At 37.0% G+C, this 20,581-nt stretch overlaps 1 protein-coding gene and 1 long non-coding RNA gene across 3 annotated transcripts in view; both read right to left on the bottom strand.

Moving 5' to 3' along the window:
- Positions 1 to 3,828: 3,828 nt before the first annotated feature.
- On the bottom strand, positions 3,829 to 8,433 carry LOC137246600 (uncharacterized). Its single transcript, XR_010951591.1, has 2 exons — positions 5,928 to 8,433; positions 3,829 to 5,868 (listed from the first exon to the last, which is right to left on the bottom strand). It is a non-coding gene; the product is annotated as an uncharacterized lncRNA (long non-coding RNA).
- Positions 8,434 to 13,954: 5,521 nt separating this feature from the next.
- The window catches only part of Ak2 (Adenylate kinase 2), a 165,586-nt gene continuing 158,959 nt past the window's right edge, over positions 13,955 to 20,581 (bottom strand). For both annotated transcript variants that reach the window (XM_067772949.1, XM_067772950.1), the window contains exons 3-4: positions 17,601 to 17,768; positions 13,955 to 14,342 (exon numbers count right to left, since the gene is read on the bottom strand). In XM_067772949.1, the coding sequence (XP_067629050.1) occupies positions 14,127 to 14,342; positions 17,601 to 17,768 (384 nt within the window). In that variant the 3' untranslated portion in view covers positions 13,955 to 14,126. The remainder of the gene's footprint in view (positions 14,343 to 17,600; positions 17,769 to 20,581) is intronic.

Below are 20,581 nucleotides of genomic sequence, written 5' to 3'. Positions count from 1 at the left end.
TCCATGCTTCTGCCCCATATAGCAGGACGGGTACGATAAGTGACTTGTAGAGTATGATTTTCGTTCGCCGGGAGAGGACTTTACTTTTCAATTGCCTACCTAGTCCAAAGTAGCATTTATTGGCAAGATTGATTCTTCGCTGGATTTCATGCTGATGTTGTTGCTAGTGTTGATGCTGGTTCCCAAATAAACGAAGTCTGTTACTATTTCGAAAGTATGGCTGCCAACAGTAGCGTGGTTGCCAAGGCGCGTATGCGCTGACTCTTTGCTCGCTAGTGGCGGTGGAAAATGTCGATGGAATGCCGTTATTTAGTGGCGTGATTACGATATTCGCAAAAAATGTCGTCTTATTTGTAGTTTTAAGTTGGTTTTTGCTATTTAAAAGATTTTTTTAGCATTTATGCTTAATTTATTCGTAGTGTTAGTTTTCTTTTATTTAAAAAAAATCTACAAGTATTTAATTTTGTATTATTTCCGTTTCATTTAATTGTCATTTTTATTATTTAAATGATATTTGTATTATTTCTGCTGCAATTATTCGTAGTATTAGGTTTCTTTTATTATTCCTATATTAACTTTTGAATTCGTTCACCCACTGACACTTTTATTTTGCCGTTGAAACAAAATTTCGCATCACCACCTACCTTGTCACGGTCACCAGGTTGCGCATACGGCTTCGCTAGCCGACCACATTCACCCATAATTACCTGGGATGGAATCCCATCTTCGTGGAGGGCGCCGCCTCCAGATGGTTCCCATTTTGTTGCTGTCTTTATATTAGTCTAGGGGGTCCTCTCCTCCAGCACATCAAAAGGAGTTTTTTGTAAAATACAAAATAAAACTCAAACTAATTAAACTTTTTGAGCAAACACGTACGTTCAAGAAGCCGGTAAGAATAGAATGGCCCCTTCGTTCTTGATTCCTCTTTATTTTTCACTTGTGAAAGCCCCATGTACGTAACTTGTTTAACTTATTCTATCATTACAATCCCGTCGGGGCAATTTCGATACTTTTTCTGGAATATTTCGGGATCATTTGCGGACCCTTCAGAGATCAAGTCTGGATGGTTTTCGGCATCCGTCCGCGATTCCGTCGGGATCATTTTGGGACCCTTCCGGCATAATTTCTGGTAGTTTTCGGGACACGTCCGAGATCCCGTCGGGGTAATTTCGGGTCTGTTTCGGGATGATTTGGGGTCCCTTCCGGCATCATGTCTGGATGGTTTTCGGGTTCCGTCAGGGTCATTTCTAGACTTTTTCGGGATCATTTTGGGACCTTCCGGTATCATTTCTGGATGGGTTTCAGGATCATTTAGCGACATTTCCGGCATCATTTCTGTATGGTTTTCGTGATCTATGCTGGATCCCGTCAGGGTAATTTCGGGCTATTACGGGATAATTTGGAGACCCCTCCGCCATCACTTCTGGAAGGTTTTCGGGATCCCGTCAGGGTCTTTTCGGGACTTCTTCGGGACTATTATGCGATCATTTCGGGACCTTTCCAGCATCATTTCGGCGATCCGTCCTGGATCCCGTCAGGGTAATTTCGGGATTATTTGGGGGCCCTTTAGGCATCATTTGTGGATGGTTTTCGGGTTCCGCCGGGCATCACGTCAGGGTCATTTCAAGACTTTTTCGGGATCATTTGGACACCTTCCGGGATAATTTCTGGATGATTTTCGGGATAATTTGGGGACCTTTCCGGCATCATTTCTGTATGGTTTTCGTGATCCGTCCTGGATCCCGTCAGGGTCATTTCGGGATCATTTGTGGATCCTTCCGGCATCATTTCTGGATGGTCTTCGGGTTCCGTCCGGTATCCTGTCAGGATAATTTCGGGATCAATGGGGGACCCTTCCGGCATCATTTCTGGATGGTTTTCGTGATCCGTCCGGGATCCTGTCAGGGTAATTTCGGGATCAATGGGGGACCCATCCGGCATCATTTCTGGATGGTTTTGGAATCGCGCCAGTGAAATTTCAGGACTTTTTCGGGATCATTTGGGGGCCCTCCGGCATCATTTCTGGATGGTTTTCGGGATCCGTACGCGATCCCGTCAGGGGTCGTTTCGTGGCTTTATCTGGACTATTTCAAGAATCATTCAGGGACCCTTCCGAGATCATTTCTTGATCCGTCCGTGATACCGTAGGGGTAGTTTCGGGACTTTTTCTGGACTATTTCGGTATCGTTTTGGGACCCTTCCGGATCATTTCTGTATGGTTTTTGGGATTCGCCCGTTGGGGTCATTTCGGGACTTTTTCTGGACTATGGCGGGATAATTAACTGACCCTTCCGGGTTATTTTCTGGGTGGTGTTTGAGATCCGTCCGGGAGCCCGTCACGGTAATTTCCGGACTTTTTTGCGACTATTTCGGGATAATTTGGGGACCCAATCAGAGGCCTGGTGAAACATTGCAAGAGTTTGCGTCGGATGTTGTAAGATTGGCTCATCTCGCAAATACAGACGCACTCGTGGAATACACCGAGAAGCATAAATTCAAAGCTTTATAAATGGAATACGGGATGTCGAAACGAAACGAGCTACATATGCGAACCCAAAGCCAACATTTTCTGAAACGGTATCCCATGCACTGACTCATGAAACAGCGTCACTTTTCAGTAAGCCCGCATACAAAGCTCATCGCCAGATTGGGTAGACACAATTTCGGAAGCACTGAAGGCATTACAACAAAAATGCCGAAGTTATGAAGTGTTTCAAGTGCGGTAGCCCAAGTCACATTGCACGTCATTGCAGCACAGGTCATGGTAGTTGCAACTTGGCTGGTCGTAAACGCAAAGCTGGAGGAGATAAGCAACAGCGAGTCAGATGTAAATATCGAGAACTTGCCCCAGCTATTGAATGTCGTAGGTATCACACGAACTGGAAGGAAATCGAGCAGTCTTACCGTCAAAGGAAATGTGGATGGCAAGGAGCGAGTACTGACTGTAGATACGGGCGCATCTCATTCTTTAATCCGATCTGATTTGGTCAACAGGAGAGTTATGCAGTATAAGAACAAGGATGTGCCACTTAACTTCAGTTTTGAGTAAGGGTTCAGCAGTAAGCGAGTGCTGGTGAAAGAGATTCGAAAAACCCCACAAAAGTCAAAGGCAGCAGATCGCGCAAGGGTTGATGGGACGAATGGGCCAAACAAATCATTCTTGGAGGCAGATTCGGTGCTGTTATACAACCCCCACTGGCGGAAAGGTGTTCTATCCAAATTTTGGTGCAGTTGGAAAGGCCCATACAAAGTTGTGAAGAGGATCAGTGATGCCATCTACCGCATACAAACTACTGGGAAACCACGGAATAGAAGGGTGGTTCATTTGGAGAGGCTAGCAGCGGTAAGATCGAGAGATTTGTCTGATCAGGACGATCAGACTTAGGTGGAGGGCAGTGTGACGAATATTAGTATAACTAAGCGATACTACCTAATCACTAAGGCGATACTAAGTAGTATGTAGGTAAACAATCATCATATACACATACATACAAGCAGCAGAGAGATACTCACAAACGCATGTAGTCGTCAGCCGAAGAGTTGTTACACATACACATGCATATGATTATGAGAAACGCATAAACTACAAATATAGACGTATATAGCTAAGTGGGAGATATGAAAAGCAGTTCTAGCAGGCGAAGCGTCTAGATTGTAGTAGAAATATGCGAATGAAGCAGCAGAGAGTATAAAAGAGCGCAAGCTGATATGAACACTCGTGGTATTCCATGCCTGACGTCCTGCTACTTACGCTGCGATTCTCTGGTGTCGGAATATTGAACACCGATGTCAGTGGGTAACTTCACACTTCTTCAACAAAATGAAATGTTTTTCTTTCACACTTACTGTAGATCACAAACTTTTATTGCAATTTTAGTAATATTAAGTATTACTTTAATTAGAGTATAAATAATCTATATTTAATATATACTTATATATACTCGGCAGCGGCAATAGTGACTTTTTTGTTCAAGCGGGTATCTGTAATGAATTTGCCTTTTGCAAATTTTCACTATCCTGTTATGGCATTCCATTGGGAATGACGGCATTGCCAGTCCACTATCGATATTGCATTATTTTATAGTTAGTGGTGCCATTACACCATCCCCCTAGGGAAAAGATTTTTGTAAGGTGATCAGTCTTACAAAAATCCCTTTACCGTGTAGTGATGTAAATTGATTTGGAAGAACGAGATTTCTTTACATTAAATTACTTAATTCTTCCCCCCCTTTATCTCGTTCATCCATATCAATTTTGTGGTAAGTTTAATTTTCTACTCTGGCTATTTTATTACTAATCTCTCTAGAAATTTATTATAGCTTACTGTAATCTTTTAATTAATAGTTATATTACTAATTATATTACTAGTTATATTACTAATTATATTAGTAGTAAGATTATTAATTATATTACTAGTAGGCGTTAAATTTTCATTATATAGCATAAAAGCACATAACCGTTCTTCATGGTTTGAAAAAGAAAATTTTATATTTATAAGATCTTAAATCTGAGTATATATAATTAGAATTCATTTATTAATTTCTTTAAGTAATATTTTGTATACGATTTTTATGAATGGTTTTTTCTTTGTTTTTAGCTTTATCAAAAATCTTTACATCAACACCGTCTACCCAGGGGCGGATTAAAGATTTACGAGGCCCGGGACTAAAATGAATATGGGGCCCAGTTAAGGGGAGCAAAATATGATTTTTTTTTTTAATAAATAAAAATTGTCATAATTATTTTTATAATTTATTCTCGCAAATATTTTTTCTTTGGTACTTATATATTAAAAACTATAAATTATTATACAATTAAAACTATTTTTTTCTTGATTTTGCTCTGGCAGTCACTTATCAAATGATCAAAATCAATCGATCGAAGTAAATCAACTTCAATGCTTAACCTCATCAATGCGGACAACCGTTCATAAGCAGCCTGAACAGGAACACTGAACAAATTTGCTCGGCATTAACGGACTTAGTTGCAGAAACTTGCATAACTTTGCAACTGAAAAGTTATTGCGGGACAAGACTCAAGTAAAGGGGCAACTCTTGCAACTGGAGCTTGAAAGAGTGAATAGTGCGCTACTAAAACCTTCCCTTCCACATCCTAGCTTGCATCCACCATCCCCTTCCCTCCTATCTCCATCCCCGCCTCTCTTGCAAACAAAAAAAAATTTAAAAAATTATAAAATATTTTTTTTTTAATAAAGAAAATGAAATGATTTAAATATTAGGTGCAATAAAATTTTAAAAAATAGTATTAAAATAATGTATGTATATTGTATAAAATGTTTGGCGTGGCCATGAAGGCAGTATTTTTATTTATAATGAATTTATATTATTATAATGAATTTTTTTAATTAATGAAAATAAACAAAAAACGAGCACAATTTATCAAATTTGCAATGTACTATAGTTTAAGTATAGTAAATATTTTACATGGCCATGAAGGCAATATTTTTGTTTATAATAAAATAAAATTGTTTACAAAAACTTTGCAGCATTTGATTTCGTAATTCAACTGATTCACTATAATACCTTTCCGGTTGCTCAATTTCTTGAAAATGAGTTTCTCCGTCCTCCTCATTATTTACGTTATCGAGATACTTATCATGGATATTGTAGTTAATGCGTAAATTGTGAAGTGCTGCAGCTACATTGATTATTTGCACAGCCTTTTCAGGAGAGTAGTGAAGTTGCCGTGCAGACAGAAGACATCTACACCAGTTCTTCCAAACACCAATAGTTCTCTCTATGTTTCGACCTGAACTATGCCATTTGTTGAAGCGGCTTTGAGGAGTATTATGTGCAGGGTTACGAAAAGGAGTTATAAGCCAGGGTGCAAGACCGTATCCTGCGTCACCTATAAATTGGATATAAATTTATCGTTGAACAGTAAATTATTATAAAGATTTCTTATACCTAATAGACATAGACTTCTATTTCCGCTTTCGTATTGAGCTTGGAAGAATTGTGATACGTCACTGTTTGACCAAACGAATGAGTCATGTGTGGACCCAGGGTATTTCGCGTTAATGTACCGTATACGCTGTTTATAATCACATATCTGAAAAATTAAACACATTGATTAAAAAGAATACAATAAATATTTAGCACATTTACAACCAGTACGTTAAGACTATAAAAACCTTTTTGGTTATAAAATAAATGGGAGTTCGCACCTGAAGGTTTTGCTATCCTTACGTGCGTACCATCAATGCACATAACAAGTCCAGGAATTTTGGATTTGTTGAAGAAGTAATTCGGGATTCCATTTGCCCCTCGTCATTCATTTTCAAATTAATCCACTTTTCGCACAATTCACTTTCCATAATTTCAAGAACCTCTGAAAACACTTTCGACACTGTTGGTTGAGCCATTCCTAGCATGTAGTAAACAAAGTGACTGAGGTAGACGCAAGGGCGGATTAAAGGAGGGGCTAGCAGGGGCTATAGGCCCGGTCCCCAGCATCGGGAGGGCCCTGAGAGCTCGAATAAATAATATCATATTACGTATTTGCGTACACATAATTTAATTTTGCACCTCAAAATTTATATACAATAGTAAGATGGAAAAGAATACACGCACTCGTTAAGAATAAGATAATATAAGCAAGCACGTTCTGAGTTCGGACTATAGTAAGTATATCATGACATATACTCATTGTAATAATAGAACAGAAAAATTATATAACGAATTAGAACAAATTCTGTGCCCTTTGCAAGTTCTTAATTGGATTGTAAATGTGAACATGATCGAAGTATTCCCGAATATCTACATCGCTTACAAGATTTTAACTACGATTCCAATAGCAAACTGTGAATCTGAAAAGTCAATGTCGGTTTCAAAAAGAATAAAAATATGTATCGATCAACTATGTATTTTCAATATTTTTGATGCTTTTGGTCAAATCTTCCATTTTTCTTTTTTGTGACCTCATTGCAGATGACACGTTATCGTGGAACTTTTTCTGTAAATAAATTTGCGTTTTTAACAACGTTATCTGGCTCCTTCTTTGTGGTGTTCTCTTCTGTGGCTGCGAAGAGGAAGCTGCAGGAGTGTTTTGGTTCCCGTTTTCTTCGCTCCCAGCAATGTCAGTTTCTGCATTGTTCACCGCGACACTTAAGAATGTTTCGCTAGCACCGCTTTAAATATGGCGGGGCAAGTTCTATTGTGTGCCAAAGTGTCTGCCAGAAATTCCTGCTATGGCGTCACCAAGACATACCAGCTGCGCAACTTCCTCTTCCAAGGCAGTCAAATTTATTGTGGTGTTTGGTCCACCACCTGTTGCTAGCATTTGGGTGCGGTTGTGGGACATTTTCTTCTTAACGGAAGATTTGAAATCCGACCATAACTGAAATTGACATGAGTTTAACAAAATTGTTTATATGTAAAAACTTTTCTTACTTTTTTCCACTCAGCAATGGACTTTGTTGGAGGTCCCAACGCATTTAAGTCGGTGCCTAGGGTTGTTCAAAACTCTAAGAGTACGTCTGGCGGCTGCTTGGGCATGTTTTTGGCGATGTCCTCGTTGAGCTTCATCCGTTCAACTATCAAAGAAAACTGTTCGCGATTTGTGGTGCGACTTCTGTTTAAAAATATAACTATTACATACATTTTATCAAAAAATATAAGAAATAACTAACCTTTTATTGAATTCCATTATATTTCAACTTTATTGCGCGTTATGTAAAATTTTTCTTTTCAATCCGCAACAGTTTTTTAGCGAATGAAACTTACGAGCAAATGACAGCTATTGCGTTTCTATTGCGGTTATCGGAATGCAGGGAATCACCGAACTGCTTTATCTACAAAATTTTATTCGCGAGCTGCATTGCCGATCGGTTATGAGAATACCAGATCTTCTCAATTCGATTCGCATTCCCCGCGGATGGCATTCATCGGATACCGTAATAGGGGTGAATATTTAAACAGATAACTTGATAAGCAGGTTAACGTGAATAGCCCATATATTTAATTTTTCTCTTTGCGGACGGCGTGGGTAAAGGCTAGTTAATATTATAAATGTGAAAATTTGGATGTCCAGACGTTTGTCTTTGTGACACAATCACGCAAGAACGGCTGGACGGATTTTGAGGAAGTTTGGCACACATATAGCCAATAGTCTAGAAGGAGCTACAAGCTATATGTTTTTGAAAAGGGGTGAGGTCAACGCGCCCCAGGAACAGTTATAATTTAATTGCATTTTTTCGTCTTTGTGACTGAATCACGCCAGAACGGCTACACGGATTTTGATGAAATTTGGAAATTTGGGACACAGGTAGACAATAGTCTACTGGCTAAAAAATTTTCGAAAATGGGAGGGGGTGGTCCCACGACCTCTTCGAAAAATTACTTTTTAATAATTTTTACACATTATAACTTTATTTATACTAACCTTCACCAATATCACAAACTCAATGGGCCAAATAAGTCGAGTGACCAGTGACACCCTCCACCCGCCCCCCCCCCTTCCTCCCGCTGGTGCAAAATCTTTAAATTGTTATTACTCGAAATATATTTTCTCCTAAATCAATAATTTTTGGTATATGGCTCAGACAGATCGAAATCTAAACAATTTTGGGAAAACGATCACTGGTGCTCTCCTTTTCCTCCCGCCATCATCCCTCCTTCAATCGTTTTTATTAACACACTTTTATTAGATAAATATGTATTTCTTCAGCGAGCTATTAATTCCTATAGAACGTAATTTGTAAAAAAAACTTAAACTTTCTTTAAATTATTTTATTTTCAAGTTTTTAGTCTTTATTTAATTGCTTATTATTTCTCATTCTATTTGGTTCATTTAGTGACTCATTATTACAAGGACTTTTTCCTGACAATTAGTTACAATCTAAGTCCTGAATAGATAATCCTCTAAAAGACTTTACTCGACTCTGCGCCACGTATGCTTGTCCCTCCTCCAACTCCAAAATGTTTTGATGTCGCTTCTACCGGACTGTATGTAATATTTGTTCCAAATATGAGCCAAATCGGACATCATAGGTCGCTTTCTATTCATGTATGTATTATGTGTTCCAAATATGGAACAAATCGGACAACAAATACGATCTTTTTGAATATCTTGATCTTTGCGCCACCTAGAGGTGATTTTTTGTCATAGGTCGCTTTCTATTCTTGTATGTATTATGTGTTCCAAATATGAGCCAAGTCGGACCACAACTACGATTTTTGCGAATATCTCAATCCTTGCGCCACCTATCGGCGATTTTTTTTTTCATGTATTATGTGTTCCAAATATGAGCCAAATCGGACCACAAATACGATTTTTGTGAATACCTCGAAACTCATTTCGATCCTTGCGCTACCTAGCGGCGATTTTTTTCATAGTTCGCTTTCTGTTCTTGTATGTATTATGTATTCCAAATATGAGCCAAATCGAACCACGAATACGATTTTTGTGAATATCTCGATCCTTGCGCCACCTAGCGGCGATTTTTATACCTTTCATGAACATGAAATGGTATATTAACTTTGGTTAGATGTTTGTAACGTTGAGAAATATAGAAGATAGACTCACCATTAAGTATACCGAATTGATCAGGGCGACGAACTGAGTTGATATAGCCATGTCCTTCTGTCCGTCCGTCCGTCTGTCTGTTTGAACGCAAACTAGTCCCTCAAATTTTGAGATATCTCAATGAAATTTGGCACAAGGATGTATTTTTGTATTATATTAGACATTTGTCGGATCCGGTAGGATCGGACCACTATACAACCGGTCGTTCGGATAAGACGATTTTGGCCATTCCTGTCGCCATTTAGAAAGAATAAGCGTGAAACTCGGTGATATATATTTTAATATATCATACAAGATTTTCTGGAAAAATCATTTCGATCGGAGCTATATATAATATATATCCCATACAACCGATCGTTCAGATAGAAAGACTTTTAGCCATTTCTCCCTTAATTTCCAATATAAAAACGTTAAACTTGGTGATATTTATTCTAATATATCATAGAAGATTTCCTGAAAAAATCACTTTGATCGGAGCTATATGTATATAGTATATACCTATCCCATACAACCGATCGTTCAGATAGAAAGATTTTTGGCCATTTCTCTCTTAGTTTCCAATATGAAAACGTGAAACTTGGTGATATTTATTCTAATATATCATACAAAATTTCCTGGAAAAATAACTTTGATCGGAGCTATATGTATATAGTATATACCTATCCCATACAACCGATCGTTCAGATAGAAATATTTTTGGCCATTTCTCCCTTAGTTTCCAATATAAAACCGTGAAACTTGGTGATATATATTCTAATATATCAAAGATTTCCTGTAAAAATCATTTCGATCGGAGCTATATATAATATATATCCAATACAACCGATCGTTCAGATAAGGGGGTTTTTGCCATTTTTTTATATTTATCTTGAAATCGTTTAGGTATGTACATCTGTTCACTATATATTTCGTATCTTATACAGCGCATTATTTGGAGATTACGAATGGGATAAGATTATTGTTCAGCCCCATTCATGAAACGTATGAAGTCTTCGGCACAGCCGGAGACAGTCTCGTCCTTACTTGTTTTTCTTATTATTCCATTGTCATCGGGTTCTGAACTATACTCGAAGTTTCAAGCCTGTAGCTTAAGTAAATGTAGTTCAAATATAATTTTTATTCGCAACCGCTTAGTTAGCCGTGCAATTTTGAACTGAGCCAGTTTTTACAAATTACGTTCTATACGCTTTTATTAGCTTCACCTGTATGTTTGTTTGTAACTCTTCATTATCTTCAACGCGCCTGCTGCCTTATTAACATGCTTCTATAATTAGCTTCACCTTATTTGTAATCCCGTCGGGGTCATTTCGGGACCCTTCCGGGATCATTTCTGGATGGTTTTCGGGATCCGTCCGGAATCCCGTCGGGATAATTTCAGGACTTTTTCTGGACTATGTCAGGGTCATTGCGGTACTTTTACGGGATCATTTTTGTCGTGGAAGCTCAACGTGGATCAGAGGGTTAAGGAGGTCTCGACGGCACTTAAAAGCACGTAAAAAAAAGCTGTCATGTAGATGTGGTTTATCGCCCTCTCTCTCTCATTGGGTATCTACAGCGATATTAAAGCCTATCCTCTACTATGCAGTTCTTGTTTGGTGGAGGGGGTATTCACGCTATCAATGCTTAGCATAGCATTGTATGCCATTCTGCACATTCCACCTGTGGACCTGGTGGAAAAGGACATAGCGTTATCAAATGAAACGAGACTCAGTGCCTCGGGCATCTTGAGCGCTGACCATACGGTCATAGCAGTATAGCGTTATCAATTACAGCACGAACAGATTACATGATTTGCGCTTTGAAGGCGCTCTTAGAGCCACAATATAGGTGGATGGTTGGCGCAAGGGTACCCAAAGAGGCGGACGAGGCGATGGACGTGTACACCGACGTTTCCAAAGTAGTGGAAGTAGTAGGGTCTGCGGTATACTGTAATGACTAGGAAATAAATGGGTCCTACAAGCTGCCAGATCACTGCAGCGTTTACCAGCCAGAAGAAGTAGCCGTTTTCAACGCGGTAGCAGAAAATAGCTTAAACTGCAGCCAAGTCAACTTTTTATTGGCAGCCAAGCAGCAATTAAGGCAATAATCAGCCAAAGCACAGCATCTTAATGTGCGTTAGAGTGTAAGCAATCCCTGGAAAGAATCTGGATAGGGAGAAGCATACATATATATTGGGTCCCAGGGCATATGGGAATAGATGGGAATGAAAAACCGAATGAACATGCTAAAAACGGCGCATTTCTTGTAGCTTGCTCCGTAAACGTCCAAATTAGATTGGTCGAGATTAAGAGGAGGTGATAGTTGCATATGGTCAACAAAGAGAGAAATCCGTGGAACCAATCGTGGGGCTGCAAAGTGACGAAGATCACATGTAGGTCTTATAACCTTAGACTAGAAAAGTTACTCCTATAATTAAAAAGAGAGGGCTGTAGACTCTTTCACAGGTATTCTGACTGGACACTGCGACAAACAGATGTAGGAAGTGCTTGGTGGAGGAAGAAACGATTGAGCAGGTTTTGTGCTCGTGCCCTGCGTTTGCCAAGCAAAGACTATAAGTATTAGGACTGATACAACTGTCAGAGCTATATAAGCTGCAAGTTGCATAGGTCCTAAAAAGCTCCTAGTACTTGGCAGGAGGACGAAGTCCGTCGAAAAGTTTCCGGAGATAGACCGGGATCTTCTAGGAAAGTGACGTCGACGAAGGTATGAATTCGAAGTCCCAGATCTATAGGTTCCGTGATGGTATAGAGGGAGGATGCGCGGTAGCGACTGGTGCTTGGGATTGCTACTGTTCGAATTTGGGAAATTGTAGCTGTTAAAAACAGCCGAAAAAACTAGTGGCGCTCTTTGGCGCGCTCAAACAATAGGCCAGTATTGATGCTAATCGTTTAAAATGTGCCATGGGCAATATGGCGATTAATAGAAAAAATAATTTTAATTAGGCTGAACATCTGAACACCCGCACTGTAAGTTCTGCTTACTCCAAACTGGAAAAAGAAGCGGTAAATATGGGTTTGATGGTGAATAAGGACAAAACAAAGTACCTGCTGTTATCGAGCAAAGAGTCAGCGCATATGCGCCTTGACAGCCCCGCTACTGTTGGCATCCATAATTTCGAAATAGTAAAAGACTACGTTTATTTGGGAACCAGCATTAGCACTAACAACTATATCAGCTCTGAATTTCAGCGAAGAATCACTCCTGCCAATAAATGCTACTTTGGACTAGGTAGGCAATTGAAAATATAAATCTTCTCTTGGCAAAAGAAAATTATGCTCTACAAGTCACTTATCGTACCCGTCCTGCTATATGAAACGGCTCTGGGAGTGTCCGAGGGAAAAGTTCTTCGAAAGATTATACGCGTTGGCAAATGGCGAGCACCGAAGAAGATTTAACGATGCGCTGTGCGAGCTTTACGCAGACATCAACATAGTCCAGCGAATTAAAACTCAGCGGCTACGCTGGCTAGGCCATGTTATGCGAATGAAAGATGACGCTTCGGCTAAGAAGAAAACGGTTAAGCGCCAATTAAATTAAGTAAGAAACCTACCGTAAGTCGCCTTTTTTTGGTTAACGCAGCAGTACCAGTCCCTAGGACCGGGGCTAGGATCGAAGCCTCCTTGAAGCAAGCGAAGTGACAGTCCCTCCGCAAGGAGCTACTCCTGAAACTTTTTGAACGATCCGCGAGAATTTGAACAGCGTTGCATTGAAATGTCAGCCATTGGTCCTGGCAAAAACCTCGGATTACTCCAGTATATAGAATCGGTTGCCGTGGGAGGTCCGAAATGTTCAAAACGTCGATTTCCTTATATACATATAAGCAAAAACTTTCCTAAATATTTTTTTTAATAAGATATATAAATACATATAAGCAAAACCTTTCCTAAATATTTTTTTTAATAAGAAAATCAAGTTATTTAATGTAAGTATGCCAGCGTCGCCGCCGGTATACTATGTACAAAGATTTTTGAAGAATAAGGATGTTGCATGCGCGAACTTCGGTACAAAGCAGCGGAGCTTCACAAAATTCTAGTAGGCCACTTCCACCACACCACAAACTTTAACATAATTTAAGCACACAAAATACACTGATTGGAGTTTTAGAGAGTAAAAATGAAAATTCTGTTATTTTTTTATTGTTAAATAATAAATATAGACAGTGGTAGTTTAACACATTGGGCTATGGTGAGTGGTGAATGTGACCTACTAGAGTTTTGTGAAGGTTGCTTCACACTATTTTTCGCGCATGCAACATCTCTACTTTAAAATTGTTTCTGCTATGTATCGTACGCCGCCGCCGAAAATGTTATCGGCGTAAACCTCTACTACTACATAGAACACCTGACATTATTACGACATAATCGGAGGAAAGCCTGTGTAACGCCACACTGACAGTTTCAGATGATAATTTTAAAACGTCTATAAACCTTTATTTAAAACGTTAAGAAATGTTTTACAATACAAGTTATATCTAACGATTTTTACTTGATTCTTAAACTGTTACGTAGAAATGAAAATGTTCAACTTGTCATAGCAACGGGCATCCAGTTTTAATTAGTTGCTATGCAACTACATTGAGTTCATAATCTCTCCCTTGATCTACGTTGTGTTTGAAAAATACTATCAATACGGGAAAAAACATCACTCGCATTTTGCGCTGCGTCAATTTTAAAATGAAGACCCCTTATAGCATAGTAGTCTATCAAGGGTTTAGTCTGCTTATGGTACGCTTCTAATCGCTTCTTCAAAGCCTCAGCAGTATCGTCACTACGACGAATCAAGGGTTCACCAGTCACCTAAAATAGAAGTAATAATTTTGTTCCTTAATAATTTCATCATGAATGGGTAAAAAATCTAAATATAGTTTTTTTTTAGTTTTCATGGCACAGAACAAAAATTTGTATATTGTTTTGTAAATTGTACAAAACAGTTTAAACCAGAGCTGGGCGATAAGGATAACATGTATACGAAAAGAGCTAAAAGTATATGTATATTTTTCAATGTAAGTTGTCATATTTATTTCAAATCAAACTTAAACAAAATTATAAAAAAGGTACAGTAAAAAAAAAAAGAAAAAAAAATAAGGTACAAGAGAGGGACATAAATAATACTGTTTTTATAGTTCATTTTATATTTTCTAATAACAAAAATACGTTTTTTTTTTTATTCTGTTTTGCCATTTGGCGGTAAGGTATCGTTAAAAAGTAAGAAGTATTTTTAACACTACTACAATGACGGCACGGCTATAGGTTCGCCAAAAATACGACTTGCCAAAATGTTTGCTGATGAAAATTAATTTAAATTTTTTCCAATTATACGGTGTAGGAATCACCATTAAAATACACGTGTGCGATATTCAAGTTTATGTTGGGACGAGATATGTTTGAAGGGCCTTAGACTTCAAAATCTATGATTTCGTCCTCAGAATATGAATTATTAAAATAAAATAAAATAAAATAAATAAATATTATTTTTGCAACACTCATAAATGTTTTTTGTGTTCATTAATTTTAAGAGATCGTTGTTTATTTCAAAGTCATGACAGCATTTATTCAGCCGTTTAAGACCACTTCTTATTGTCAGACGCGAATTCAACATAACTAAACTCATTTTGTTTCTTGCAACTTCAGCATTACTTAGCGGCAGCACAAAATCGACAAGCTTTTGGAATTATACTGTTCAACATCAAACCAAAAACTTAATGTTGAAGTCACAATTTTCCAATTTAAGAGATAGACATTTTTCCAACGCATTTGTGATCTCTTTATTTCATAAGAGCTATACTTTTTTTTTTTCATTTGTGAAATATGAAAACCTTTGAGGTTTTACAATTCTCAATGTGTTTTCAACCGAAATCTATTTTGCTAAGCGTTTCTATATTGTGCGGCAAGCGTTGCCTTAATTTCCCTATTAATTTAATTATGAAGTCGCGACATATATTACGTATTTTCTTTCAATGAATTCGTCTGTATATTTATCTTTTTTTTTTAATTCGTATATATTTGTCAAAGGTATAATGAAAGTAAGGTACGGGAGACAAAAAGTTATTATAATCTCAAGTTAAAGGGTCGAAACTCTTATAAGGTGACACTATATCTATTAACAATTTAAAAGGTTTTCAAAATAGCATGAAAGTTAAGCCAAATATTCAGATATTCGGTGAAAACTAAAATTCAAAAGCAAAAAAAATTTTTTTGTCTCAGAAAAAACCTTACAGTTTGAAATTTTCGTTCTTTCTCTGATTAGTATTTTGAAAAACTTGAATAACTCAAACAATAAACTGGGTAAATATCATATCGTGTAAATATACTATGGGCAGGAATAGGGTTGCAGCAAGCAATGCCATTAGAGACGTTTTCCAACCAATATAACGAGGAAGAAAAAAAGTCGCAATGTAAAATGTGCAAAAGTAAATTGGCGGGCGAACATTTGACAAATTTAAACCGCCACATAATAACGAAGCACGGAAGATTTCTAGAAGGTTTCAGGGCTAATTTCAAAAATAGCGAACCACCGAAAAAGAAAATTAAAATGTCTACTCTATACAACCAGAGTCCTTTAAGAATTCGTTAATAAAAATTGTAACAAAAGATGGGCGGCCGTTGTCGCAATTGGACAGTGAAGGGTTCAGGGTGATAGTGGTTCCCATCTTCAAAGCTCTCAATATGAATCCAATTAGCCCCCATAATGTTGAGTTAATAAGTAATCGTGCTATAGAAATAAAAAACGAAATAAAAAATGTGGTTGGAAAGAAATTAGTGTCAATTAAAATTGATGCCGCTACTCGGCTTGACCGCTCAATATTAGGCATTAACTTACAGTATATTGAAATTCAAAATTAGTAGTAGTTGTAAAAACTCTCGGAATGAGACCATTGTCACACCCACACTGGGGACAAAATAAAAGGGGCGGTATTGGAAACACTTGAGGAATATGATATTAGGCTGGAGCAAATTTATGGGTATTGCATACATCAGGGCGCTAAAAAAATTACTAAAATATGCCTCTCTGTTCACCAGGAGCTTATAAACGCTCATCAAAGCTCGAAACTCGGTACCTTTTTGTATGAGATGGCTCAAAATAAAGTAGCTGTAGTTCCTCATCATGAAGTTTCCGAACTTATTATTATATTTGCTGAAATTGACAATTTTGAAAGCCTTCATACACGCTTGGCGGTATATGAAGACAAACATTTTTACTTATTATCAAAATATTCGCTTTACATCTCCTGAGCTGTTTGAATTAGTCATTCTTGGTGTCCCTGCTACGCAAGTATCAGTAGAAAAATAATTTTCTTCTTTGAATTTCATTTTGGATGAAAGGAGGTACAACTTATGCGGTGAAACGCTTGAAAAACTATTACTTGTGAAACTTAACTCATCAGTTCTTATTCACTTTATTATGTTCAAAAATAAAATTTTTGAGTTGCTGAAAGACAAAAAAAGTTTAAAAATTATATTTTTTGTTGATTTATGGTTTTTTGTTTTACATTTTATAGTTTTTTCATTGAAATACAAAGAAAATAATATTTGCTAACAATTATTTTCAATCTCCGGCTGTTGCACAAGCTGGAAACCAAATATACAACTTCATGACACAGTTTATCGATTAAAGTTTTTGTTATCAGTTGAGTACCGAGTTGCCACGTCAAAAATAACGAAACAAAGTAGAACGTCGACACACATAAAACACATTACAAATTTCACAATACGTATTGCCGAAACAGATTTGGAGCCAAAAAGGGGCCAGCATTTTAAAGAGGGCAAAAAAGAGCTAGGGGCTAAACCGGAATTTTTGGAGCTACACGCAAAAAAGGGGTAGATCTGGCTCCAAAAGCACCAAAATGGCAACACTAATGGTCGCTTAGCATGTGCTAAGCCCACGACCACCCCTGATCATCAGTCATAATGACTCTCCAGATTTATTGGAAACCATTTTTGGGTCGCTACTTTAAAAAGTTTGAAACCACTGTTGTAGAGAATAAGCCATATTATAAGCCTATTTTCCCACTACATTTTGGCATAACATTGGTATGTATTTAAAAGAAAACTTACATCATCACGCATGGGTTGTTTTGGAGGAGCAAATTCTTCATGATAGGATCTACCGCTTGGAGGGTGAATTAATCGTCCTGTTATTCTGCGAACTAAAAAACTGTCATCGATACCAAACTCAACAACAGCATCAAGGTTGGCGTTTCGTTTGACAAGCAACTCATCCAGCTGAAATATTGTTAAAAAATTATACAAAAATAAATTATTTTGTACTTAAATTTATAATCTTATACTATGTTGTTGTTGTGTTAGAAGGGCTTCGCCCCATTCAAAAAATAGTTTTAGCATAACTTTTTTCAAACGAAAAAATTTTGTTTTGCTGATACCAATAAACAATCTCAAAAGCATTTCGTTTTCTAGTTTGAGTATTTTTTATACTCAGCGTGGTTTGCACACAGAGTATATTAACTTTGATTGGATAACGGTTGGTTGTACAGGTATAAAGGGTTCTAGGTAGATATAAACTTCCATATCTCAAAATTATCAGTATTGAAAAAAAATTTGATTGAGCCATGTCCGTCCGTCCGCCCGTTAACACAATAAATTGAGTAAATATTGTGATATCTCCACCAAATTTGGGCGTGGCACCGCCCCTTTTGTTATGAAATCAATTGCACAAATATTATTAATAATAAATCAAAAACCGTTAAACCTATCGTAACAAAATTTGGCAGAGAGGTTGCCTTTACTATAAGGAATGCTTTGTAGAAAAATTAACGAAATCGGTTAAAGACCACGCCCACTTTTATATAAAAGATTTTTAAAGGATAAAAGGCAAAAAAGAGCTTTGTATCAATGGTATTTCATTTCCCAAGTGGATTTATAACAATAAATAGGAAAATCTTTAAATTTTAAAAAAGGGCGCGGCACCGCCCCTCTTATGACTAAGCAATTTTCTATGTTTCGGGAGCCATAACTCGAAGAAAAATTTACGGATCGTAATAAAATTTGGTACACAAATGTTCCCTATAGCAGGAAATATTTCTAGAAAAAATGGACGAGATCGGTTAAAGACCACGACCAAGTAATAAGCTATATCTTAGCGAAAAAGAGCTTTTTATCAATAGAATTTTACTTTCTAAATTGAATTATAACATTAAATTAGAAAACACTAAAATTTTTGAAAATGGGTGTGGCTCCGCCCCTTTTATGACTAAGCAATTTTCTTTGTTTCGGGAGCCATAAGTTGAAGAAAAATTAAATCGTAATGAAATCGTGTACACATATTTTCCTTATAGCAGAAAATATTTCTAGTAAAAATGGACGGGATCGGTTAAAGACCACGGCAACTTAGATATAAAACAAGTTTAAAAGGGTCGTAGACTAGAAAAATAATCTATAACTTAGCAAAAAATAGTTTTGAATCAATGATATTTCACTTATCAAGATTTATTGTAAGAGGAAATGGGGAGACATTTTTTTTAAACGGGCGGTGCCACGTGTTATGTAGAAAAGTAATTTATCTGAAATGAAATGTACAATTGAAGCTCACGCTGATTATATAATATTCGGTTACACCCGAACTTAGACACCTTTACTTGTTTCCATATAAAATTTACACTGTAGTATGTCTTGAAATTCGTTCATTTCTATATACATACATACATACATATATTTTGACTCGTGATATGCCATTGCACTCAGTACATTCGCCTCGTAAGTTCAGGCTTCTTTTATTTCAGTTTGATATCGAGCAAGCAAATTGTTTCCCTGCAAAAATCGCGAGTACTCCATGCATGCATTACAGTGGAGTATAATGGTAGGTACTCCAGTGGACCACATGATCCAACGATTTTTGCAGGGTTACGCCAACATGTTCTTGTGTGTGCGCTTATATGTATTCCTGTGATACATACCTATGCACATATGAATGCGACTTTGTAGCCTACATATGTGCATACGTATGCAAGTATGTAATAACTACGTACTATAGAAAATATGCAAGAATGTATGTAATAACTATGAAAATAAGAATTGTTTACGATAAAATTTGTATGGATTGAGCAACAATTCAATAAAGTATATCAATTATTCAACGTGCTTAGAATAGCACTCTTCCAAAATTCATTGTGTTTATTTTATATTAATAGCACAAGAAAAGGCTCAAACTTCGAGAAATCAAAGACAAATTTTATTTTTTTGATTAAGATTTTGATATTAACGAAACGATATTTTTTTGATAGATTTTTTTGTTTATATCAATAACTTTTAAAATTTTGTTGGCTCCCTCGTATAGGCCTGGCTTAAAACCGCCTTTGAAGTAGGCTTTTTTGTACGGCAACATTGATTTTTCATTATCTAGGAAATGTTAGTAACTCGTTCTAATGGAAAGTCAGCTTTGATGTGTATATATTAATTCATAGACCAAATTTAATTATTATTCCAAATTTTCAAACTAAAAACTTTTCCTGAAGTCAAAATTTTATCATAAACGTTGCTTTGTGATGATTTTTAAACGAAAATAGAAATATTTTATTTGTATAATAATTATACGTCAACGTTTATATTTTACGTTTGTATGTTTAATGGTGTGTTCACTTTTTACTTAATATTTCAGAATTCATGACCTTAATACCGGCTTATAATAATTAAATATTCAATATTATTTTTTTTAAGACAAACTGAAAAGAACGAAATATGTACTGGCATATTTCGATGGTACCATTTTGAAAACCGCTACGTAATCATCATGAGGCAATTTGAAGGCTCGCGGATACTGAATTTTCCGGCTTAAATCAAATACCCTGACCACCTGAGGGCGAGCCTTCAGCCTATCCATCTAAGAGTTATACAAAATATAAATCACAGCTTTTTATGATTACATGCTTGAAAGCAAGCTTTCGGTTGAACTCTTCGAATACGTCCTCATGTCATGCATCCCCACTTTACCCACTTGACAAGAGTATATTGTGGCCCGAAACATCTTCTTTCATTACAAGAACAAATTAAAATACTTAGACGTAAGAAATAAGAAGTAATAG

This window comes from Eurosta solidaginis, chromosome 3 (genome assembly GCF_040869045.1).
Source record: "Eurosta solidaginis isolate ZX-2024a chromosome 3, ASM4086904v1, whole genome shotgun sequence".
Lineage (NCBI taxonomy): Eukaryota > Metazoa > Arthropoda > Insecta > Diptera > Tephritidae > Eurosta > Eurosta solidaginis.
Note: the sequence above shows the minus strand (reverse complement) of the source record. Positions and strands in the feature narration are given on the sequence as shown.